Source organism: Megachile rotundata, chromosome 8, assembly GCF_050947335.1.
Source record: "Megachile rotundata isolate GNS110a chromosome 8, iyMegRotu1, whole genome shotgun sequence".
Classification (NCBI taxonomy): domain Eukaryota; kingdom Metazoa; phylum Arthropoda; class Insecta; order Hymenoptera; family Megachilidae; genus Megachile; species Megachile rotundata.
The window spans coordinates 10,780,585-10,807,810 of record NC_134990.1 but is presented as its reverse complement, the minus strand read 5'-3'; the positions used below and the strand labels follow the sequence as shown (position 1 = coordinate 10,807,810).

Below are 27,226 nucleotides of genomic sequence, written 5' to 3'. Positions count from 1 at the left end.
TTCATTATGCGATTTTATATTTAAATATTTTATTTATCAAATTTGTATGATTTGTTGGTATTTTATTACTAAAAACAGCTAATAAACAGTTAAAATTAAAATTTGTCTTATAACAATATTTTAGTATAGATAAAAAGAAGAGACTATAATGATTCAAATTTATATATTGCCTGTAGCAGTAATTTAAAATAAAATATATATCATGCGTGTATAGAAATTCTCAAGTTCCCGAACTATTAGAGTTCCTAAGTTTTCAAATTCCCAAATTTTCTGGAAAGATATTCATGTATAACATTACATTATAAATCATATTAACTAAAAACTCACTGGGTACATGTGTGTGGCCTCATAAAAATTGTAAACGCACATGCGTATTGCGAATCGTGTTCGAACCAATCAGAGCCAATGTTCGTATAATGGCCGAAGAGTCGTCAGACGATGGGTATAATCCCTCATTGATCGAATAAGGCTCGTGTTATGAAAAAAATTACTATCTGTTAATTTTCTACCACTTTTTATTGATTTCTATTCTATTTAATAGAGTGATTCGATAATTAAATATGGCTGGTACAGTTAAATCAGGCCCTCAGGATTTGCCACCTGCGGGAGGATATGCACCTTTTCATTATGAAAGATCTAAACTTCGTACTATTATTGGAGGTATAAATATATGCTCTTTTTATTCTGTTATCTAATATGAAACAATTATAAGAAGGAATTTTTCAAACAATAATGGATTAAATCTAAATGTTAAATACACTTAAGTTGTATAACATGTCATGTCTATTTACGAAATGTACAAGTTCCAAAGAGTTTAATAATATTAAAAATACTATTGAATGTTATAAAAATACATATTGTTAATTTGACATCATTTTGTATTTAGCATAATTAATATGTAGAATCTGTGACAAGTTAAATCTGCTTTTTCTCTTACCATTTTCTGTTTAAGTATTATGATTTCTTATGTTTATTGCTCTAAATATTTTAAATGTATTTTCACATAAAATACGATAAAAATATCGTCTTTGTAAATTGTATATGATTTATAATTGATTGTTTTGCAACAAATCATTGAAGAAATTTTTCTAGTAATGTTTGTCTATTATTATTATTATTAGTATTCGTAGAAAAATTTGTTAATATTTATTTATTATTAAACTGTTATAATGAAATAACAGATTTTAAGACATTAAAAGTTTGATGTATTTCAATGACATTATAAAATAATAATTATAATATGTCAATTTGAAGCTTCAAGTTTGCTCAAAATGATTGTATACATTTTTTACAAATGTTTCTAATATGAACTGAATAGTTATGAAAGAATGGTTTTATCAAATATTATGTATAATATATAGTAACATGATTATGATTGTTTTATATTATGAAATTGTACCAAATGTTTTATTTTCAAAATCCAACATTCTGTGTGCATCAACTAGATATTAATACAAGAATGATTTTAAATAAAAGTATGAATATTTATATAATATATATACAATTTTAGGTCGCCTTGGCACTGCCCTTTTCTATGGCATTTCTCTTGGTGGATTTTATCTGTATTTTTTAAATCTTAGAGATGTTAGAAAAAGTCAGATTGAGATGAGAAGTTCACGATTTGCAATAACTCCCTTATTAGAAGCAGAAAGAGATAGAGCGTAAGACCTATATCTGATAATTTTCATACTAAATTAATAGTATTTAATACTTTCACTGCTGGAAGGACCTTTCATTTTCTTCATCAGAAGTAATTTAACCTTTTATCAGAAATATGTCTTTAGTATTTTTGCTTTAAGACATTTACTTTCCTTATCAGTCAGTACTTGGCTGAATTAATTATTAAAAATTAATTAATAACAACATCAAACATTCTCACTATAGCATAGTATGTTTCATTCAAGCATGAAGTTGCTATCATAATACTCAGTAGAACCAAAAATACATAATAGTTGCAGCACATTACCAGCAGTGGAAGTTTTTTTGATTAAATAAATTATGTCAAATAAATATGCTAGTTAATCATGTTCATATTGAATACACATATTAGGATAATCAAAATTTATTTACTGGTAACATATTAAACATTAGAAAAATTGTTTATTGCAGGCTTATTAAACACATGAAACGTGTAAGAGATGAAGAAGCTGATTTGATGAAAGATGTTGAAGGGTGGGAAGTGGGAACATTGTATGGAACACCAATATTCTATCAAGAGAGACCTGAATATTTTGAACCTCGACCAACTGATGCTTATGTATTTTCAGATCCTAACGACTTTGTCAATCGTTTATTCCGTATAGCATATTTATAAATTTTTCTTCTGAAAATATTGTATAATAGTATATTAAATAATAGAAAACTATAAGTAACAAAAATTTCTTGTTATTACCATAATAAATTATTAACCTTATTAAATTTTATAGAAATATGTATATAAAAGTACATAAATGACACCATATGATTTTTCAATGGATGTTATTTTAATAGATTTAATAAAAATATATGTTTACATAATAGTTAATTTTGTTTTTATTGAATAGGATTATGATTATAGAATATTTTCTGAAAAATTTCTGCAAAAATCGCTAATTTTTTTTTCTGCTAGTTTTTTAAACTAATTTATTAAACATTGATTTTTTTCGAAATGAAAGGAAATGACGATGATATGCTTTAAAAAGAACAATGATTAGCTTAGTAATGTTCTGAAGGTAACAAGTCGAAACAGTCAATAAACGCAAAAAATGTATTCGAAATTTAATTCTATTAATTTCCATCTACGGCCACTAGATGGCTAAGTATTATTTAGGTTTACAAAACACGATTTAAAAAATATTTAAACATAATACTTGATCCTGCTATTAAGCCATTTTACAAGCTTTCTCATCCACATAGAACAAGTTCTTAACGATAAAAAAAAAAACATAAAAATACCTCCTTTTATAAAAAAAAGTTAATTTTGGTAGTTTTGAGTTTGATTACAAGATGGTGCTGACGGTGCTATTTTTTGAATTAATAATTTTGCAGCAAACTATTGTCTTTAATACCTATTTATATATTAAATCGCAGCGGTATTTCTGCTATAAATGTAAGCTTCAATGTAAAATTTAATTATATTATGAAATTAAATAATTTTCAAGTTTTGAAGATTTCAAGTTCACAAATTCATAAAATTCTTAAATTCTCAAAATCCTAACGTCTCAATTCCACAACTGCTCCAAGCTTTAAATTCTTAATGTCTCAATGCCTCAAAGTTTCAATGCCTCAAAGTCTCAATGTCCCAAATTCTCAATGTCTCAATGTCTCAATGTCTCAATGTCCCAAATTCTCAATGTCTCAATGTTTCAAAGTCTCAATGTCTCAATATCTCAAAGTCTCAATGTCTCAATGTCTCAAAGTTTCAAAACCTCAATGTCTCAAATTCTCAATGTCTCAATGTCTCAAATTCTCAATGTCTCAAATTCTCAATATCTCAAATTCTCAATGTCAACAATTCTCAATGTCTCAAAGTCTCAAATTCTCAACGTCTCAAATTCTCAACGTCTCAAATTCTCAACGTCTCAAAGTCTCAAATTCTCAATGCCTCAAAGTCTCAAAATCTCAATGTCTCAAAATCTCAATGTCCCAAATTCTCAATGTCTCAATGTCTCAATGTCCCAAATTCTCAATGTCTCAATGTTTCAAAGTCTCAATGTCTCAATGTCTCAAAGTCTCAATGTCTCAATGTCTCAAAGTTTCAAAATCTCAATGTCTCAAATTCCCAATGTCTCAAATTCTCAACGTCTCAAATTCTCAATGTCTCAAATTCTCAATGTCTCAAATTCTCAATGTCTCAATGTCTCAAATTCTCAATGTCTCAAATTCTCAATGTCTCAAATTCTCAACGTCTCAAATTCTCAATGTCTCAAATTCTCAATGTCTCAAATTCTCAATGTCTCAAATTCTCAATGTCTCAAATTCTCAATGTCTCAAATTCTCAACGTCTCAAATTCTCAATGTCTCAAATTCTCAATGTCTCAAATTCTCAATGTCTCAATGTCTCAAATTCTCAATGTCTCAAAATCTCAATGTCTCAAAATCTCAATGTCTCAAAATCTCAATGTCTCAAAATCTCAATGTCTCAAAATCTCAATGTCTCAAAATCTCAATGTCTCAAAATCTCAATGTCTCAAAATCTCAATGTCTCAAAATCTCAATGTCTCAAAATCTCAATGTCTCAAAATCTCAATGTCTCAAAATCTCAATGTCTCAAAATCTCAAATTCTCAATGTCTCAAAGTCTCAAATTTTCAAATACTCAAATTACAAAGCTCAAAATCGCAAATTCAAAAACTTCTACCTCCTCAACCATCCTAATTACTAAGCCGATTTTCATGTTTGCCTAAAACGCGCTAAAATCACGTCTTCCCCAAAGCCACCCTAAAACGTTACAAGTTAAAAGACAGAATGGCTATCCCGTATTACGACTATCACCACCTCTTCTAAACTGAAGAGCTCCTTAATTCAAGTGTATCCGAAGTGACACAAAAACGTCTAAATATTTATATGCTCCCTTTGTGGCGTCTATCGGATAATCCCGATACTCCACAGTTGTTCAATTATACGAACCTCCCTTGTATTCCATCTGCTCCTTTCAAATAGTTGTATAAGGGATGTATCCACGCTTGAACTCATTTTTTTTCTACTCTCCCTGCAGGAGTATCAATTACATTGTTATTAGAGGGTACGATCGATACTTCTATGGATAATGTGTTCTAGATTACATGATATTTTCGAGTACCAGTGTTTATCAACTCAATTTTTCAGTCCCCTATTTTCTCTCCGTTACACCAATCACATATTCGTTACTCTTATCCTTCCTCGCAATTTTAATTGACTTCATACTAAAATTATTTTAGCAAAATTTTACGGATTGCAAAATTAAAATAAATTCGTATTTTTAATTTTTATGGACAATTAAAATTCAATGGAGTTATTAGATTGAAAATTAGAGAAATAAATCTTTTATGTTTGCGATAGTTTTGAGGGAAACCTTAAAGAAGGTTTACGAAGGTTAAACCTTCGTTTAATTTGTAATGAAAGCTCGAAGAAAATAAATTAGGTTCTGTTGTTAAAGTGCACAATAAAAATATTTTTAAGAGGATTTCGTGTAATTTTGTGTTTCAAGTAAAACGAAGGTTAAGGTTGAAAGTCGCTGTAGGTCGTAACACTGGTCGGACAAGATAGCATCAAAAGTTCAACTATGCGTTTAATTCGAAACCGAACCTCAGCGACCGCAAGTTGGCAAAATTTGGGGTCGTTATGGCAGAACGTACTTTAGGGTGATATATAAAGAGGAGTTTATTAAGCAGCTACAGTTCGAGTTCCGACATGAAGCCGGCAAGAAAAACGAGGGACTTCAGCATCGAAAGTATTTTGGCGGACAAACGAGAGAAAAGCTGTGATGTTCGAACAGAATGTCACGTAACAAATTTTGAGTGCACAACGAACGCCGTGAGTGAAACAGAAAACTGTGGTGCGAATTTCCGAAGTGAAATTAAGTATGAAAATTCTGAACGTAACTTTGAATGTGGAAATGAAAATAAATGTGATATGAAATGCATTGTGGATGCGGAGTCAGATTTTAGAAATAAGATTGAAGAAGGAAATGGAAAATGTAACGAAAATATTTTAGAATCCTCTGAGCAAGAATTGATTAAATCAAATGCAGGTACGACGGTAATTATCAGAAACATCGAAGACGAATGTGAAATAAATTCTAAAAGCTTTGAACATGAAAAGTTTGATGCAACTGAAAATTATTGTGAAACGATAAGTTTGAGAAGGGATCGAGAGAAGAAGTTGAACGAAGAACGGAAGTCGAAAGGAGATCAAAGTGATCAGTTTTATGACAGCAAATATTTAAATAGTGATTTTGCGGGAAATCGGTGTAAAAATTCAAGGGATTTAAACAGCAGTTGCGAAACAGAAAGTAAATATTCGTTTAAGAATGAAAATAAGAAAACGGAGTTCTCCAGAAGCAAAACAGGAACACCGGAAGTATTAAGAGATATAGAAAAGTTAGAGTGGCTTCAGTGTACGAGATACAAACCTCCAAAAATACCTAGGAAGCCGATCGGTAAAAATAAAAGAAAGCCGAGTTTTTATCCACGAATACCATTCTCAATGTTTCAGCTTGAGTTTCTTGAACAAAAGTTTCGAAATTCTGCTTATTTGACGAGGAACGATGTGATTGATATATCTGACATTTTAAAACTCCCGCCTAATAGGGTATATTTATGAATTTCATTTTGTTTTCAATAAAACAAGGTTTAAAAAATAATATCGTTTAAATTAACAATATTAAGTTTCGTCAATCTTTTCAAAAAAGGAGAAAGCTTTCCTTTAAATATTTTTTTGAAAGATTAAAAATAGTGTTTTACTAAATTTACTTGGATCATTTATTTTGTAAAAATAAAATAACATTTTAATAATTTTTAGTTGAATCACAATTCTATGTTTTTAAGTTCATTCAACAATTTTCATAAATTAAATATTTTATATGTGCAAAAATAAAAATTTCATTTCTAATACTTATAATTTTATAAATTTTATTTTGTTTCAGATAAAAATTTGGTTTCAAAACCGACGTGCCAGAGAGCGCCGTGAATTTTGTACTAACGTGTAGTAAGGAGTACAATATTTATTATATAATTTATACTTATAGTAGGAGCAACATAATTGCAACAATATTTTTTTAATATTACTTTTATATCTAAAAGTATTTATTAACATCATATTCAGACCTCTAAAGGCCACTGAAATTGTGATAAAGTTCATATAAATGTATAAAATTTTTAAGTATATTGATACCATGTAATAAAAGTAAAAATAAATTAACTTTATAAACTTTAATCAGTTAAAGTGAATATTACTATTATAAGTACATTTTTACCATAAAATTATGATAGTTAAATGTGAATTTATATCAAAGGACTGTTTTAATAAGAATTATTATTGTAACTTATAGTTATTTAATTTTTAGAATTTATAATTTATAAATATTTTATATTAGTATGTAAAAGGGATATCTTTTTATTATAATACTTTGTTTCCTCTAAAAATGTTGTATTACATATCAACGACCTAACGAGTGTTAAAACATAATATAAAAATATAATGAACATAATATTAATATTTTCATTATTCTTTTCAAATTCAAGAGATTATTAAAAAAGATTATAAGATTATCAAAGAGATTATTAAACCTAATGTTACATATGTATATACCTGTATAATTATAAATAATATATATACAATAAAATATAAGTCCTATAATTATTATTTTCACTTGTTAAATTTGAATCCCGCGCCAATTTTATGTGATCGTTCATTCTGGCTGCGCGCGCACATAGCATCCCCTCCTCGCGGTTCCTTGTCCGGTTAACTTGCATGTGTCTAAAGTCTAAAATATAACTTATAGTCTTTATACAATTACACAAATAAATAGTAGGATGAAGAAATAACGTACAATATATAAGACATATAAAAACACACATAAAGTTTTCATCTTCATAACTAAACAAGCACATGTTTCTATTGTACGTAATTCTTAAAACGGTATGAGCGGGAAACTTAACACACGCCATCCGTTGATTTCAAAATTTTTAAATTATAAATTTAGAGAATTAAAAATTATCAATTTCAAAAATTGCAAATTTTTGTGACCTTAAAATTTGTCGATCTGAAGGTGTGAAAATGTACAAATTCGGCTATCAAATAAATGTGATAACGTTGAAATTTAGAAATTTGGAAATTTCAAAATTTACGAATTTAAAACTGAAAAAATTTAACAATTTCAAAATTTTATAATTACCGAATCTTTTCCCTGTTCATATATTTCTGTCCACCACGTATATGAACAACGGTATTTAAATGGTGTAGTAGTGGGAATAACATTACTTGGTGGGGAGCTTACTGAAGTCAGTCATTTTGCGCAGATTGAATACGACCTGTCGTTGAACGGCTATATACATATATATACTGCTTCACGATTATTCTAAACGAGTCTCTAATCTTTCATTTATTCAACATTTACTTTTCTCTCCCCAGATGTCCTTACATTCGACGAATAGATATAAGGCGGTTAAAACGGTCTTACCACTCTATGTTCGAGCAGTCGCGCGGCGGTTCCCGTGTTGTATGTGCGCGCGCAGTTTGTTCAACCGCTCGAAAACTTACGAATATTTTCGTATACAAAGATGCAGCGTTCCGTCCAACAAGCGAACGGGGACGGCGTTCTTGGTTCTCCAAGAAAAAAACAATGTTTATCAAATGATTCGACTAAAGTTACTGTCGTTCTTGGAGCACAATGGGGCGACGAGGGTAAAGGCAAGGTCGTCGATATGCTTGCCATAGATGCTGACGTCGTCTGCAGGTGTCAAGTGAGTCCGCCATTTTTTCATTCTCGTCCGCCTTTTTTTATCAATAGAAACGTCTAAACGCTTGTTTGTTCTCAATTAAAACATTGCTATTTACTACTGAAATTATTACGTTACATTTTTTTAAGTATCTTCAGTACGTCCTTTTCATTATGTTATTTTATTTTGAATTGCAAAACATTTCCACTTCTCTATTTTTCTCGCCTGTGTCACGTGATTGTTAGTGTTTCTTTTCTATTTTAATATTTTATTTTCTGCATACAGACTTTGTGTTTTAACAATTTTATGTTTCTCTTAACTAATTTATTTGTTAAACATATTCAATTTAAATAGTTAAAATATAATTGTTTTTATTCATAATTTTAGTATTTTAATGTTATTTATTATTTTATTGTATGAACTTTTATCTGTAAACATCATTACTTTGTGTTGTTATACATTAATTTATAAAAGGCTGAATATTAACATTCTTTAGTGCGAACGATACATTAATACACTTTTTAATTCATATTTCTTGTTTGTTTACTGATTTATTCATGTATTTTTATTTTAGTAGTTATTTTTGTATAACATTTCATACTTTGTAATTTATCGTTTAATAATAGTATGTTAAATACCCTTATTTTATATTATAGTGGTCGTATTTCATAAATATACAGTATGCATAGTATATGTATATTGATATATACAATGTTCTTAGAAATATATATATATGTATATTATGTAACAACTATTGCAATTGACATTCAAATATAAAATCTTTTCGTTGCAATATATCATTGAAAGTATATATTGTAATTCGTATGTCTATGAAAATGCCTGTGCATATATGTATATAAACTAGTATTATTAAATATATCAATGAATAATTTAGGTTTTTTTGTTTAAATTTAATATATTTCTTTAACGGAATCATATTTATGTTATGACGTAATCAAAACTGTCATTGTTCTGTAATAATTGACATCATTTTTTATGGAAAACATATTTAAATTTGCACTGTGTTTTTAATTTATTAAAGAAATAAATTTCTTATTGGTACACCTGATATTAATACTTGAAACAAGGTTTGAACACATTATAAGTTGCATGTACAATGAAAAAATGTACGATGCAATAATTTTCTTCATTATGGTATATCATATTTTTCATACTATACTATAAGGTCAATTTTTATTTATAATAGTCACTGAGACAGCATGTAAAATATATTTATTGTTGATATAAAAAACAATCCTAATTGTTACAAATAACATTTAATCTTTCGTAACTTGAGAATATGTTTAAATGCAGTATTGTGCATTTATTAACATCAACATGTTACTGAAATATTGTGAATATATGTAATAATTTTTTATATGTTTAACACATTTAAGAAGTACATTTAATATATATAAGAAATAATAAGATTATATGTATGCAATTTTCATTATTGTAAATCACTTTTAAAAATTTTGCATTTTATTACTCTTAAAATGTCTAGTTTGTCAGAAATATACTTAGCAGTGTATATTATAATACAGGATGATTCATCTAAATGTGTTACCTATCACTTGTAAACTCTTTGTCATATAGAAGAATGTGTCAGATAAAGTTTATATGTTACTAAGAGAAACACACAATACATAACATTTACCATTATATCATTTTACATGTTTATTAGCATATGCAATATTATAACTTTCATTTGTATGAAATATAACGATCAATATTTTATGTCAATATAAGAAGTCAATAAGTACCGCTTCTTCTTTCTGTTTTCTTCTTAGTAAAAACTAAGAATTATTTAATAATTATTAATCTGAAATTATTGGCTTTTGTATTCATATATTATAATAGCTTTTTATTCTGTATTTGACATTTTTTTAAATCACAAGGAGTATAAAAGTTCCTGGTGATTTTCATATCATGGTAGGAAAGTATAACAGTTGTGTCTCTCTCTTTGTACCATGCTGCTTTGTTTTAAATATTCTTTTATGTAACAAAGAGTTTACAATTTAAAAGGTGCAGTTAGGTGAAATTACCCTGTACATGCTTTTATGATAGCTGCACGAATGCTTGGCAATAATTATATTGACCTTTTCATATGCTGCCAAAATCATGTTCCTGAGTAATTCTTCCTTGTAATTTTATAAGTACCCGAACATAATTATCCTGTTTTTAAATATCCCAGAAATTCTAAGAGACCATTGATTATGCAATAAGGAAAAGCTATTCATGGTCATGTCCTTGATAACATAACATAAAGGTCAATATAGCTGGAGATGGCACCATTACTCTGTATAAGCACTAGAAAAATCGTCAAAGGAGACATTATGATTGATCTCAATAGCATGTCTGTAATGAATGTGAGACAGAAAATTTGCCTGTAATGAGAATTGATCCAACAATCCTTCAGATATCTAAATATATACCAATTATAAACCGGTATTTTATACGCATTGCAGTCTTTCTGTTTGAACAATTTTTTTTTCTTTTGGCGCAATAATTATTACTGCTTTCGATTGACGACGCATTGTCGTTTCATATCATTCAGAAATTATTAGCGGCGTGCATAATTTTGTTACGCTAATGTTTCGAGCGTTATATAATTTTTCCAAATATTCATTTATGGAAATTTTCAAAAAGTTTCTAATTTAAAGATTTAGGAATTTTTAATTTACAAATTTTTTAAATTTAGGAATTTCACTGTTTTCAAATTCCTAAATTAGCTGATTGAACATTTGATAATTTAAATATCTGGAAAATCTTGAAAAAATTGTATAGAATTGTGATTCCTTTCCATCTTCTCTTCGACTTCAATTACTTATTTACTAAAATAAATTTGTTTAATTAATTCATTGCCTTGTGCAGAACAAGAAATGTCACTTACGTACTTATTTAGTTTCAACGTTGTTGTTTAAGTTTATGCAATAGGTATCTCCATCCTTTATTTGAAATTTAATTCTTACAAACATGCATAATATTAAAGTAACAAGAAGGTGTTGATGTAATTGCGTAGGTTAATGTGATTTTAATTTTCTTCTCTCCTTGAGAATGTAATTACCTTGTTGTCCTGGCAACATTATCGTTCACTTCTTATCTATTATATCTGATGTGGGTTGCAGAATTTTTCCGAAGTTTGAATATCATTTATGATATTTAAGATCCTTTTACTCATGTACATTATTCTTTATTGTCAGGTTTGCATAAATCTGATCTCTGATAAGCAGAATTTTCTGATAATAAAACAGACCTTTTTCCTGATGATTTTATATTTTGAGAATATTAAATTGAAATAAATTAATTGACTCTAGCAAATTAATTTCTTAAATGAAATTAAATATTAAATTTTTAAATAAAATATATCACAACTCCTTCTCACAACTAATAATATATTATTAACAAATGTATGAATCAGTGTAAAACAAATTGTCAGTAATGGAATATTTAGACAGTAAATAATGCGTCATGCTCACAATGTTTCTTGTAATTCTCCAGAATGATTTAGTAATTTTTTATCTTTGTTTTTACAGACTGAATAAATTAACTCAATAAATTTAACTCTTAAATTTCCTGTAAACAATTGAGAAATAAAGAAACAGATCATATACAAATGTTTTATAAATGATATTATAAAGTTTTCAAGATTGTCATACAAAAAAAAAGGATATCAGATTTTTCTTTTGTTTAAAAAGATATCCTAAGTATTTAATAAGATAAGTGTTATATAGTATGTGATGATGACACATATTATATGTATAATGAAGAAATAAATAAATATTTGAATTATTACCTACATGATTGGTTATAAAGTAAAGACTGAAATATAATTGAAAATGTTTAGTTTGCCTAAAATAAGAAGTTTAATCAACTTCAGTTTGATTTAAGATGTACTTATCCAAAGTATTAAAAGAGCTATATATTTCAGAAATAAAAGAGTACATGGATCAATGCATTTCAAAGTCTGATGTCTAAGAATCAATACTAATATCAACAACTAGAGAAATCATACAGAATATTAAAAATTGTTATATTCAATGAAATTGAAATACAAATTTCAAAATTTTCATTGGTACCTATATCATTAAATATATATTTCATGAAGTATAAAATATGCAGAATGTATAAACAAAGTCTGCTAGTATTTTTAAAAAATACAACGATTAATGTAAAAGAAACAGTATCACCATCTAAATTTATTACTTTTTTCTGAATTTATTACTTTCTGTCATTCAAACAGCATACAGACATGATGATTAAAATTCATCATTTTTTAAGGCGATAAAATTATCGACCAATTTTTGAACTTTGTTTTTATTCCGAAAAAACCATGATACATTATCCGAAACGGATAATGGTTTGATGTCAGAAGAGTACGCTCGGTGAACTAAGACTTTCCCAAGATCAAGTAGCGTTCACCTGACTTGAGAAGCAATATAGCACCTCGTGTTATCGCGAAATAAAATTCCTTGGCTTCGTTTTGTTGCATAAATTGCAAATTTTATTCGAAGTGTCCGATTCGAGCAATTCAGTCGCTCTTCATAGCATTCCATCGTGGTCATTTGATCGAGTAGAAAAAGTTCATAACAAAGTATCACGTTTTCACTTTACTAGATGCAGAAAAGCTTATGCCCATAGATGCGCTTCGATATTGACGCAGACGACTGTTTACGATCTATCCTCGATTCTTTGAGCTTAGAATTATTATAATGGATCCGTTTTTCGTTCTCCATTTCGATTTGTCACCAAAAACTCTTTAAGAGCGCGAAACCGTGGTTCAAAGCCGTCCACCATGATGCGGTCAATTAATGCGACACCATTTGCTTTTCTTGTGTATCTTTCCCGCCATATGCAACCGATTACAAACTGTGATTTGAGTCACTACAAGTTGTACGACAAACTGTTATTGCGTCAATGGCGGATTTCGTTAAGAAATACCCGTATATCCTTGCTAATTGTGTGACCATGGAAATTTATTTATACATCTAATAAATATCCTTGTACACCTGAAATGTATGAAATAACTATATTACAGAATTAAAAAATTACTCAAACTTTTACACACAGCCAATACATTATTAGCACATTATTTCGAGCAATAACTGTTCCACTATATCAAGTCTTTTGTATCTCTTGGCACTAGTTGGTAATATTGCATAAGTCGAAATCAGGTGCTACTTCCAGTTTTATAATTTCACGTTCACTATGCAACGATATACCACATTTCTATTTTCAATTCAAGAGGAAGCAATTATATTCTTATGTATAGCTTGCAGTTAAAAAATGACGATTTCTTATAACGTTTATACGATTTAAATGATTTATTTATTTATTCTTTGTTTTTACACAAAGGAATAGTATCTTTGTGCCTACTGTTTTATAAGATCATTTATCTTTAGGCTGACAGTACGGCACATAATTGAAACAAAAAAGTACAAAATTTTATTTTTAAAAATGGTTATAGTATTTATTGTTATAAATTATATTTTGAATTTAAAAATTTGTTAACATAGAAATATCAAGTTTTAAAATTTTCAAACCATAAATTTTAGAAATGGTAAATTACAAAATTTGAGCCTTTAGAAATTTTGGAAACTTGGAAATCTAAGAAGTTAGGAATTCGTGAATTTAGAAATTTCAAATCTTGAAAAAATAAAAGAATTGATTTTATCGCTTTAGAATACAAATGTACAACAACTGAAACCGTCGTGAATAAAATATTATTTTGTTAAAAATAACAGTAAAGAACATTGGAAAAAATCCAATAATTTAACAAGAACCTTCATTTTAAATTTTTTTATAGAAATTCGGTAATACAAATATAATGCAGAATTGTAGTTGTTTGCGATAAAGCATTAAAGATTTTTATTACAAATAATGATACTGACATCATTTTTATTCGCTACGGTAATCCAGATGTTTGAGCGAGTATTACGTAGTATTCCAAGATATTTTCAACGGTGAATTTCCGGCGAACGATGGTTTATTTCAATTGGTTCAAGTATATATGTTATTTTACGTAGAATCAACCGAATGAAGTAGTATATGTTTTTGAATTTGTGATTCATTTGTCGTAATTACTATATCTACAAATTCTTTATTTTACTCATTTATAATTGTCCTCGCATTTTTAAATTTGGGAATTTAGAATTTTAAAAAGTGAGCGTACAGAGTTTTATAAATCTTGTGTCGTCACGCGCGGAATTTCTACGCGTATATCGTCATATAAGGAAATGTCACGCGTCACGTTGCCACTCGCGGAGTTATCGCGCATGGTATCGCTACCTGCTATATCGCCACGCGTTATATGGCTAAATTAGTTGAAAAAAAATTATTTCTGCACCTCATATATTGTCTTTAACTGTTATTGTAAATTTTGTGTTATGGTCAAAGAAAAATATTGTTCATGCAAAACTCGCTTAAAAAAAATTTATCTGCAAGAATCTCTGATAGTAGACTGATTAAGTTAAGTTTAATTTATTTAAACAATCGTTCAGTTCTCATAACATACTTTTTTATTCAAATAAATTTTTCTTATTTCACTCTTCATACGCTAACCTATAACTACCTAATATGAATGTCATATTTTTTTCATTCATCACAAATCGTTAAAAATTATCCGAAATACGAATAAATTAGAAAGGAAGATAGTATAGGTTTACGAATTGATTCAGCATTTTAAATGTATGGTGTCTGGTTACGCGATGTCAGTGAATTAATAGCAATTGGGAAAAAGAGTAAGATTAATGTTTCATGGAGCGTTCGAACGTATTGCATAGTCAGCATTTACGAAGTTATGTAAGTGTCCTAACGTTGCAAATTTCCTTGCAATTTTAGTTGGTTGCTTCGTATTCGATGTGGCCTTCTGTTACTGATTATTTTTGATTTCTGTTTTACACTGCTGTTTCTTTTCTAATCTTTATTACTTCCGTATCTTGAGACATTAAGAACTAAATTAAAGATGGCGGCGCGTAATATGGCGCGCTTTTGTGTATTTTGGCGCCTTTTCATTGTGAACGCACATTTTTAATTTTTTACAAATTTATTTGACAGGATTAAAATTATAGCTTAATATAGGAAATCTGAGTTTGTTTATAATTTTTCTGTATTTATGTCTAGGGAATTTTGAAGCACTGATTGATGTGCATCTTTATTGACAGTTCACAAAATGATGAACACATATAATTGTTTTAAGTTAACAACATGGAAATATTCGTTTTCTATATAAGTATTTTACCGAAGTAATTTCTCTGATGTTTCAATCGCTCTATTTTAAAACGTTTGCGTTCGAAATACTATTTCTAATACAAAAGGTCTTAAGAAAGTCAAAACTTTAAATATCATTGCACTAATAGAGGAATAATTATAGATATGATGTAATTTCTTGTATGATGTATAAAATTCAATTGCGATGCCAGATCAGAGGTAAAATACCATTATTAACACTTGATAAGATATTATTGTATTTGTATAAAAGATATAGCTGAGTCCTCATATACACATCCATATGTACATACACGTATACAATTATATAAATAATATTTTTTCCACTCCACGTTTCACTTTTATTAAAAATGTCGGCAATATAGGTAGAGATTCTTCCACACAGCACTGGAAAATTTGAGAATTTATTATTTTGAAAACTTCTACATTAAAAAATTTGTGGTTTTAAAATGTTATAAATTTATAAATTTGAATATTTCTGATTTTGACAATTTAAAAATTATTAATTTTTGAAATCTAGTGACTAGTAAATTTAAAAGTTTTAACATTTTTTTGTTTAAAAATTTTTTACTTTAAAAACTTCTAAATTTGCATGTTTCTAAATTTCAAAATTTGAGAATTACCAATTTTTTAAATTTGCATATTTGAAAATTTGTGGTTTTAAAAATATAAAAATTAAGAATTTATAAATTGCAAAATTTCTAAGTTTGAGAATTTATGATTTAAAAAAATTTGAGACCTCATGATTTTGAAAATTTAAAAAATTTCTATATTCCTTCGTTAAAAAATTTAAATTTCCCGCTTTGAACATTTACAAATTTGAACATTGAAAGTTTAGGTGTGAGGTGCCCTTAATCGTGCCCCGGGGCAAGTGTCCTTTTGTCCAAAGCCACGGACAACATCGACTGTACCAATTTTCTTCGAGAATTCGACGCACACTGTCAGGATATATTTCTTTGCAGATTCTTAAAATAACTCAGCTGTTAATTAAAAAAGCACTCATGTATGCTTGAATTGTTTGAAAACCTGCAAATGTATGCAACCGTTAAAAGCGCACGATGGTCGTCAAACGTTTTAAGCTTTTTCTGTTCATTGTCCAAACTGGTAAAAATGAAAAAAGAAAAAAAAATACCGGGTCACATGAATAAAAGAAAGCAAAAACCAAAATAGTATTTGCACAGGGAGCAAAAGAAAAATTTTAATTTTGCAGGGAGGAAGCAATGCCGGGCATACTGTAGTAGTAGACGGTGCGGAGTTCCATTTCCATCTTCTACCCAGTGGAATAATGAATCCTAGATGCACGTCGGTTATAGGTAATTATTTTTCGATCATGATGGTCTGCGATAATATGTCGTTAGTTCTCATAAGATCAAGGCACGAAGCGAAACGTCTACTGTCAATTTTGATTTCTTTTTTATTTCATACAAAAGCTGGTCAAGTTTTTGAAAGAATTACCTCTTCGCAGATTTCGATGACCTTGATATATGTTGTTAAAGCTTGTAGAGAACGTTGTTAAAAACAATTGTACTTGTATTGTAAATGAACAGTATCATTGTTTACAACGCTAGAAACACACGCGTGGCGGCCATGTTCGTTAGTTCACACACTGACCGTTAGCGTCGCATGTCTTTACATTTCAATATGTACAATGCTCAACATGCTTTTGTGTATAATTCGAAAACTATAACGGATCACTTGTAGGATAAAATTATATAGAATAATCTTGGTAACGTATTTGAAGATCATTGAATTCAGAGGAGGTAATTTTTCAATAACTTAAATTTCCGCTTTTCCAAAATGAAAATGTGTTATACGAAATACTCTATTTAAATTGTACTATGCAAGGGAAAATCATTGACGATGTTGAGAGATCTTTTATGGGTGAATATATGGATATACACAAAATTTATTTTTCCTTTTTAATGAATATTAATGAGTGAAATTTTGTTTATGTTGGTAATATATATTGGGTGTATTTTTTAATATTAACTACCATTTTTCAAACACTTATGGCAACCTGCCAAAAAATGTCATCACTAAAAATTAGTTTTTGATCTGCTAAAGAATATTAAAAATTATTAAACAATTTCTTCAAGGGGTTACTGAATATTTTAAATGAGATATCGTTTTATAAATTATAGTTGACAAGACTGATACAACGACGTATTGTACTGTGACTTTGAGATAACCTTGAATTAAAATATATAGGTTCGATCAGTAATGCTGACATAGGAAATTATATATTATATTATATATTAAATAGTATAATTTGAATATGTACTTTTAAAATTTAAATTTGAAAATAATTTGTTGCAAAATTTATTCAAATTCTTAAATACAGTATTTTATGCGTTTTTTATAAAGCAAATAGATTTTCAATTAAATAAAGGATTCAACATTTGAAATATTGCAAAAAATTTCCAAAACAGAATTTGTAGTAAACACAAAGAACATAATTAGTTTTTTTCTTTAACTATTTAAAATATGATTATTTATAAAAATCATAAATAATAAAATAAATTTTTTGTCCCAATGTTATATTAAAATAACGTTATATTTTTTATATTTTAATAAGGTTAAATAGTTGTAAATTTTTTAGGAACATTTGAAATTAAAATTATTTTTCTTTAGAAGCTAATTAGAAAACAATTTACAGTTGATATCTCATCCCAGCTTATTTTATTATCATAAATTTGCACATTTTCGTTAATCTCAAACACTTGAGACATCTCTTCTTATTTATTCTTCTATAACGATTGACGTATCATGAACTTGTGACGTAAGGCTTTAATAAATTTTCAAGGATAATTTAACGTTACATTCTGACACTCGGTTAAATTGATGTTTATGTAAGCCGCTTTGTGGTGGGGGTACAAATATATGGTGCTATTCAATTTAGCAAAACATCGATGATTTTTAAGTTTTCCATAAAAGTAACGTCTAGAAAAAACTAGTTATATATGGAAATTATTTAAATTATGCTCTGCACCGCTTTTTCATTTTTATCGCAAGTGAACAATTTTCAACTTTTCAAATTCTCAAGTTTTCAAATTTTTGTGTTCTCAAATTTTCAAAATTTTAAATTCTCAAGTTTTCAAATTTTCAAATTCTCAAAATCTCAAATTTTCAAAACCCAAATTTCCAAAGCCCATATTTCCAATTTTCAAACTTCTGAATTTCCGAAATTCTAAAAACCCAAAGTCCTAAAGTTTCATAACCAAAAAATCTCAGTCTTAGAATCCAGAATTAAAAAATTCAAAAGTTACAAAATCCTTTTTTAAAATATATAATCACCGTCCAAAGTGATATTTTAAAAAATTTAATTTCACTTCGGATTTTTAAAATTTATATTTAAATATATAACTTGATTGACATAAAATTAACCCACGACCAATGACGTAATAGGTTAGAATTTGACAAGTTTAAACGTGCATAGTTTTCTATTTTATTGCCAATGTTGAACCAATTGCAAGTTTGTTACGTATCGCTTGACGATTTCTCTGACATTCACCTACTTCAATAAGCATATCCACTGAATAATTCAAATTATCCTTGATTCGATTCCTGTCGACGATGTCGATTAATCTAATCTCTATGAATATAAAAATAAAAGGCGTAACCATTACTTGTTCACCTTTAAATTGCTCATGATTTATGGAAATGGTCTTGAGACGAACGTCAATATATAACAGAGTAATTGTATTTATATAGAGTCTCATTTAAGTCGAACAAGTTGTTCTTAAGAGAGAAAAATAATTTATCGTGATTTATATAGTTTTAGGATACGTAATCAGTGATTTATTTTTTGTATTTTTATTAGTAGTAAAAATATTTTAAATATTCACTTTAAACGAGACACCCTGTATATACAATTTTTATGTGCAAATATATTTGAATTTTATATACTCATGCATAAAGTATAATTAAAAAATATTACTTGTTATTCACAATCAGAGTTCAGGTACAACATATATTGCAAGTCAATTAAGCGAACAATGCATCAGAATTATTAACACAGTATCAGAATTATTAACATAGTATCAGAATTTGTATTTTACATATCTATTTTAAAAGAGTCATAAAATAGGACGTATGCATAATATGTGCTTCATTTTACGAGAGGGACAATACTTTCGCCTTCGTGATCATACACAGAGTGAGACACAGCAAAAACATGATAAAAGAAATACGCCTATATACAGTTGCTGACAAAAGTTTTCAATTGACATCAACTTTTGTATTTGATGTAATTTCAGATTTTATTTGAAGTTGCCAAAAAATTTGATTATGTATATCTGTGATTTTAATCTATAAAAATTCATTGAAAGCATCTTTATGAGGAATATGTTTATTTTCGGGAAATATAAGAATAATATCGTTCGAAAACTTTTATTCGTAGCTGTATTTTCGGCGCCATTATCTTTAGTAGTGCGCATGCGCGTTACCGTAGATTATAGATTGTGTAGAAAACGTGCGTAAAAGAATTCATTATGTAGAAAGTTTCTCATTGAATGAAATATAAAACTTAGTTTACCGAAAATGTTCTTAAAGTTTTCGGAAATGTTTTTAATACTCACTTCTCAGAAAATCGTCTCATCGATTACTTTATACAATGCGCAGCAAAATTGTCTATTAACAGTATTAAAAACATCAATGAAAGATTTGTAGTCATTTTCAACGAACGCCAAGTTTTACTCATGTCACACAAGTATTACTTTGCGACATCTTTATATCATCCTGTCAGTCTTTCAATGTTTCAAAAATGTATCCATAAACTATTTATTAAAAATATGGGTAAATGGATTTATTCATTTATGTCAAATTTATTTTTATTTAACATTGAAATTGATATAGCACAAATATTATTTTGAGATATTTTTATGTTGACATTTAATATTGTTAATAGAAAGAAATAGTAACCATTAAAAAATGAAAATTTGTTTATGACAATCCATATCTTTAGTCAGGATTTGAAAGTGAATTATACATATTTCTAACCCTCTTCAGAGTTTCAAAGAGTAAGAATATATTTTGTGTAAATATTTCAACTTTTAAATTGATGTGGACAACGGTTCATTGTACGCCTTTGAAACGGAGATAACTGATGGATGACGACACCCGTGATTCTAGCATCTTTAAACGATACAATAACGTGTTCATAAAATACACTTAAAGTATATTCGTCGTTACTATGCAACTTAGGTATTTTTTATGTAATATTTTTCAAACATAAATTTGAAATTTGCAAATTATCAAATTTCTAAATTCTCAAATTTTAAATTTGAATTTTTCTATTTCTAAAATTGGAAGCTTTTCTAGTTTTTTCGAACCGCCATTTTAAATTTAAGCAGGAAACTGCAAGAGTCGTGCAATCACCATTTTATCACTCATATCTCGAATGTGAAGTCTCAGATTGCGAAATGATAAAAAACTCCTTGATGTTTATCTATAAATAAAGTTTATAATAAAAAAAAGTGATTTCTATGAATTATTGTTGTAAAATAAATTTGTACAAAAATTATTATTTCACAATGTCGTAGAAATATTAATAAATTACAACTAGCTGCATAAAAATACTAGCAAGATTAAGATTAATCTTAATTAACCTAATTAATTGTCCTATAAGATAGAATGCTTGTCTAAGACTTCAAGCATAGAGGACTTTAGATTACATTTCTGTAAATAATAAAACTTTTATCTTTATTTCTATATTTTTTTACTTAACTTTGGTTCACATTTTATTCTTATCACATTTCTACTATCTGCAAATCACACAGGGTCTTGTATAAACAGTTCTTGTACTTCGTAGAATTTTCTTATTACATAAAGTATCTTGGAATCTTGTTGAGAAACGTTGGAGACCGACTTGTACACTTACAAATTATATTTCGAACGTGACAAACAATGAAACTCGCATAAATAAAATAATACTGTAACTCCGAGGGATTGAAAAGAACTCCTTACTACGGAAAATTTTAGCCTTGTATAATAGATCTCTTAGATAAAAAGAGTTTATCTGTAACCATTAGTCTTTGATGACTAATTGCAGTAATGATTCGATATAAGTGAAAATTTCCTCTACGATATAAGCGAAACTTATCTACACGATATAAGCGGGGAAAAAATGATCTTCATCACTGATTTGAACTATATTTACTGGTTCAATTGACGATAAGTTTCAACCGCAGAGAAGAATAGCGAGTGAAAAAGGGACGTTATGATTGTGGCAATAGGCAAAGAGCAAATTTGTATTGTTTACAATACCAATGCATGGTTAACTTCATTTTTAGTTCTTTTCTTATATCGAATCATTACTGTAGTCCAGAATAAGACATTAGTGTCCCAGCAAACATTCTCTACAATTTTTGAACTTAGGAATATCTGTACTGAATCACTAGATTGCTCATTCAACATTACATGAGATTTTAATACAATATGTACAAAGAGTACAAAGATCAGAATATATATACAATACAAAAATATATACCTACATATAATATTTGTACACTGGGGTGCAAATTTGGCTTCCTCTAGGGAAATTTTGAAATTAAATTTACAAATTTGAAAAATATAGTAACTTAGAGATTTAAGAATTTGAACAATTTTTCCCTGCATTTATTCTTAAACAAAGGAAGCGTCTGTTGCACCCAAGTGTACACAGGATACTGTATCATTCTAACATAACAATCACGTAGATGCAAATATGCACTAACATTAAAAACCAGGTGGAATGTCGAACGTTCTAACTTTTTTTATAAGCTTCATAACTTCACACCTGAATTCTATTTTTTGTTCGATATTGAACGATTGGATCAAAGGTAATATAGAGTTAAAAAATGATTTATCATCGTCGATTTCCTCTACGCTACACGAAACATTTGACATTTGTGAATTATTCATCATACACGGTTTTGTATCCTTATTGCGTTTCCCTGATGATTCTTCATCCATACTTGAAACATAAGGAATAGTCGACTGATCGTCATCTACAGTCGCAGTGTCTTCAGCTTCTTCGCTATCTAAATACGATACAGTAAGAGTTGCAGATTTCTCCACTTCTTGTAAAAAGGCTAGTCGCCGGGCGTAGATGTATTGTCTGTTATGGTTACTGTACCTTCGCTTTTTACGAACAGTTCTTAAATACTGGTCGCGTATGTTTCGCCATCTGTTCATATGTTTTCTAACTAAAACAAACAAATTAATATTTATTATAATCTTTCAGTTTTATAATATCGCGATTTTTTATTCATACAGTATGTATATGTACGTTTGAAATTCTAAAATTTTCCCGCCAAAACATAACCTTACGAAGGTTATGTTTTAATTCGTATATCCTGTTAATGTAAACTAAGCCTTAGTTCTATCAAAACAACGGCTCACGCGAGTATAGTAAATAGATTTTTTCCACTAGCTTACTTTGTTGTCACTGTAGATTTCAAACAGAGTTCACTTTCGCGCGCTCACACCTTGTTCGGTATCTTTTTTTTAAACTATTAATCTTCATTCAAAACCATAAGACCATTACCACCTTAATGCTTATCATTTATTAATAAAACATATATATAGTTTTTTTGTATAAATATAATATTATAATAATTAATTTTTAATCTTGGTAAGTTCAAGCAACAAATTAAATTTTAATTTGCAATTAGGAAACTGTTGAATTAACAAGAATATTTTAAATCGTAATTAAAAAATATTTAATTCCGAAATTATGTTTCACTTGTGTATTGTAAAATTTAATCACAGTATATAATAACGTAAAGCTTCTTGTAATGCCGCCAATGGTGCCACCGGTAATGCTGTCAGTGGTCTTCAATTTCAATAAATAATTCAGTAATCTTAAAACAATTCATATAAGTAATATAATATACACAGATAATATTTATGTGCAATGATTTAATAGATAACAATTTTCAGAAATAAATTTTGTTATAACGAAATAATTACTAAATAATTACTGAAATAATTACTAACAAATATTATCGGTATTAAATATTTATCAAGTAGTATTGAGCACCACTGACATCATCCGCACATGCGTTGAACAACGTAAATTCTATAATTCTGTTGACTGTAATTGAGCCTGACAACAATTTTTTATATACATTTCCAACAATCCTATATTTCAGAATTTCAATGTCAAGAAGACATTTGCAAAACTTTAGCTTTGCCATAAAATAAGATGCATACAAATTTAAGAATATTTTGACGGAACAATTTCAAAATATTCAAAATTGAAGTACAAACTAATTATTTTTAAATGATATTCGCTATCTTCGAAAAGAAAATTTTATCCAATGAACAATAATTAATTATATATTACCTAGTTCTTGTTTCTCTTCTTCTGTTTTTTGCCGGAAATTCGAACAAAATTTTTCGCAAATTTTCTCCCATGCCGCACTCTTTTTCTTTTTATCTCTATTCTCTTCTGAATTTATATCCCATATTTCAGGATATTTTTTTACTTCGTCGATAAATAATTCAGCGTCAAGTTCTTCGAGAATCACTCTCGTAGAATTACTTTTAGCATTCGGACTTGACATGGTTAGCAACGTCTCTGCTGAACGTCCGTTATAGACCAGCTACAGCGTCACACGCCCGTCTGCGGGCATCCGCCGGATACATACGACTGTAGTCGATACCTCTCGAAGCAATTCCGTACCTCGTCCGCTAGATGCCCGCAAGCAAGCAAGCGTGTTCGACTCGCTTTTATTCGAAAATCAGGAACGCACTTGCACTTTCTCAGGCCCCACACACATTATAATGAGACCTCAAAATATCATAATCGATCAAGTACATAACTTCAATTTTAATGCATAATAACAATAGGTCACCGATTTTATTTTAGTTTAAAATATTTTTAAAACAATTTTGTATTCATTTCAACATGCATATTTAAAATTAAACATATAAACAAATACAAATTAATACTAAATATATCATGTACCACTATCTTTTTCCATTACCTTTGTTTTGAAATAATTGAACGGTATACTATAGTGCTTAATGCTATTGTTATCATAATTGTTTCAGGAAATGGGGTAGTAATACATCTGCCAGGTCTCTTTGAAGAGTTGGAAAGTAATGAAGCCAAAGGTTTGAAAAACTGGCAAGAACGATTAGTGATTTCCGATCGCGCACATATAGTATTTGATTTCCATCAACAAGTTGATGGCCTTCAGGAATTAGAAAAGGGTACACAATCTCTTGGTACCACGAAGAAGGGAATTGGACCAACATACTCAAGCAAAGCTGCCAGAAATGGACTCAGGATATGTGATCTCCTTGGAGATTTTGATAAGTTCTCACAGAAATTTGATATGTTGGTGACATCATATCAAAAAATGTTCCCAGCATTGCATGTTGACGTGAAAGCAGAGCTACAACGATATAAAGAGTACATATTTTCATATTTATTACTTTTGATTAGACATAAGATACAGCTTTTATTATAAAATATTTTGCAATTAGTTTAAAACCTATTATTTTATAACCTGTTATTTTAGTCTTATTATTACTTAAATAACTTGTAACGATAAATATTTTATAGTAGTACTATTATGTTTAATGTCCAAACAAACTAATAAATGTTTAGTGAAAATTAAACATAATATTGTTTACTATCATAATATTGTTTAATGAAAATAATATCTTATTTTATTTTTAGATATGCAGAAAGAATAAGACCAATGGTAAAAGAAACAGTTCAGTATTTAAATCATTCATTACGTGAAGGAAAAAAAGTATTAGTTGAAGGCGCAAATGCTGCAATGTTGGACATAGACTTTGGAACTTATCCCTATGTTACCAGTTCTAACTGCAGTATAGGTGGTGTTTGTACTGGTCTTGGACTTCCACCATCCTATATTGGAGAAGTTGTTGGAGTTGTTAAAGCATACACTACAAGAGTTGGTGATGGTCCATTTCCTACCGAACTGTTAGATGCTACTGGTGAATTTTTACAGAAGAAAGGACATGAAGTGGGAGTTACTACAAATAGGAAAAGGCGTTGTGGTTGGCTAGATTTAACTCTCCTTAAATTTACCTCTATGGTTAATGGGTAAGAAATGTTTTTTAAACAATGCTTAATATAACAAAGAGCGAATTATACATTTCTAATAAAAATAATATTTGTATTTCATTTAAATAATTACAGATATACAGCAATATGTCTGACAAAGTTAGATATTCTTGATACACTACCAAAAATTCGAATTGGTGTAGGATATCGGTTGAATGGTAAAGAAATAGACTATTTTCCCAGTAGTACTTCTGACTTAGCAAAAGTGGAAGTAATTTATGAAACTATGGATGGTTGGCAATCGAAGACTGAGGGTGTACGTTCGTTGGAAAAATTACCTCCCAATGCCAGAAAATACATAAAATTAATAGAAGATTATCTCAATGTACCAGGTAATATTTTTGTTAATTTCATTATCCGTTGTTACATAATGTTATAAGTTTAGAAAGTACAGACTTTCTAATACATTCCTTTAATTTTTTAAGATCGTATTAAAAAGTCAATATGATAGTTGCTGCAAATATTAACTCATTTTAACATTAAATTAAGATAAATTAAAGCACATAAACATTTATTAATGTTTCAGTTAAATGGATTGGAGTGGGAGCAGGTCGTGAAAGTGTGATCGCACTCTGACGTTATATTTATTGTTTACAACAATGGAAATATGTTTATTTGTTCACTCAGTTTGCTATTCTTTTGGTAATAATTGTAGTTTGCCGAAAGAGTTGATGAAACAAACGCACAGAGAGTACACGACAAAAAAAATAATAGCATTAAGCTTTTAAATTTTAGTAGTATATAACGATTTAAGAAGAGAATGAAAGTCTCGTTTCTTCGAGTTCCTCCTTCTTATTGGATAATTCATATTAATTGTCTTATCCATTGTTCGAATGTACAATAAGATACGTTAATTAAAATGTATTTATTTGAAAGTTGTTTATTTACTATCCGATCCTTCAATAAAATGTATTCTGCCAAATGAATATCAAATGAATTGTAAATTGTACATAATTTTTTAACATATTATAGTGCCATTTAAAATATAAAATAGTGAAGTCCTATTTCTTCTGTAACATTCAATGCCGAATAAATACTGTACTTAACAATATATCATATGTTAAAAATATTTCTTTTTTGAAATTATTGAAAACATGTGTTCTATATTGTATTGATAATATACGAATAAAAATTTATAATAACAGTTTTCAATGGTTTTATTATACTATTAAATTAATAGAATGTTCAGAATTTTATCTGGATATTTGATGAAGAATCAAGTACCTACCAGTTTTCTTGTTAATGTATACCATGTATCATGTTATTTTGCTAATCTTGATAAAGCCAGATGTATTATTAATTTATAATATACACATTACAAATTTCCACATAATGTAATGTTCGCTTGTATATCGTGACTTATGTGTTGGTACAATAATAGTAAAAGTTACTTAGCAATTAGCATATTTACATATGTGTAAAGTATAAATATTAAGTATTATATAAGCTGTATTATATGTGTGTACTATTACATTGTTTAATGAACATGCAAGTCATAAATATTGTACAATATAATA

At 28.4% G+C, this 27,226-nt stretch overlaps 4 protein-coding genes across 5 annotated transcripts; 3 read left to right on the top strand and 1 right to left on the bottom strand.

The window, feature by feature from the left end:
- The first annotated feature begins 342 nt into the window (after positions 1-342).
- Positions 343-2,378, top strand: ND-B16.6 (NADH dehydrogenase (ubiquinone) B16.6 subunit). 2 transcript variants are annotated; one of them, XM_076535186.1, is made up of 4 exons: positions 343-468; positions 542-660; positions 1,511-1,661; positions 2,110-2,378. In XM_076535186.1, the coding sequence occupies exons 2-4, from the start codon at positions 561-563 to the stop codon at positions 2,312-2,314; spliced, it is 456 nt and encodes a 151-aa protein (XP_076391301.1). In that variant the 5' UTR covers positions 343-468; positions 542-560; the 3' UTR covers positions 2,315-2,378. The 2 variants fall into 2 exon arrangements, with proteins under 2 accessions (XP_076391301.1, XP_012149523.2); XM_012294133.2 differs by having other exon boundaries at positions 391-660.
- Positions 2,379-4,027: 1,649 nt separating this feature from the next.
- On the top strand, positions 4,028-6,970 carry LOC105663661 (uncharacterized). The gene is made up of 2 exons (XM_012294132.2): positions 4,028-6,269; positions 6,604-6,970. Exons 1-2 carry the CDS (start codon positions 5,370-5,372, stop codon positions 6,664-6,666), a joined length of 963 nt encoding a protein of 320 aa, XP_012149522.2. The 5' UTR covers positions 4,028-5,369; the 3' UTR covers positions 6,667-6,970.
- A 1,163-nt stretch (positions 6,971-8,133) lies between these two features.
- On the top strand, positions 8,134-26,584 carry Adss (adenylosuccinate synthetase). Its single transcript, XM_003707058.3, has 6 exons — positions 8,134-8,422; positions 16,836-16,938; positions 24,662-25,025; positions 25,296-25,688; positions 25,785-26,041; positions 26,236-26,584. The coding sequence occupies exons 1-6, from the start codon at positions 8,240-8,242 to the stop codon at positions 26,283-26,285; spliced, it is 1,350 nt and encodes a 449-aa protein (XP_003707106.1). The 5' UTR covers positions 8,134-8,239; the 3' UTR covers positions 26,286-26,584.
- Positions 22,032-24,245, bottom strand: LOC105663660 (uncharacterized). Its single transcript, XM_012294131.2, has 2 exons — positions 23,952-24,245; positions 22,032-22,809 (listed from the first exon to the last, which is right to left on the bottom strand). The coding sequence occupies exons 1-2, from the start codon at positions 24,169-24,171 to the stop codon at positions 22,340-22,342; spliced, it is 690 nt and encodes a 229-aa protein (XP_012149521.1). The 5' UTR covers positions 24,172-24,245; the 3' UTR covers positions 22,032-22,339.
- Positions 26,585-27,226: the final 642 nt, after the last annotated feature.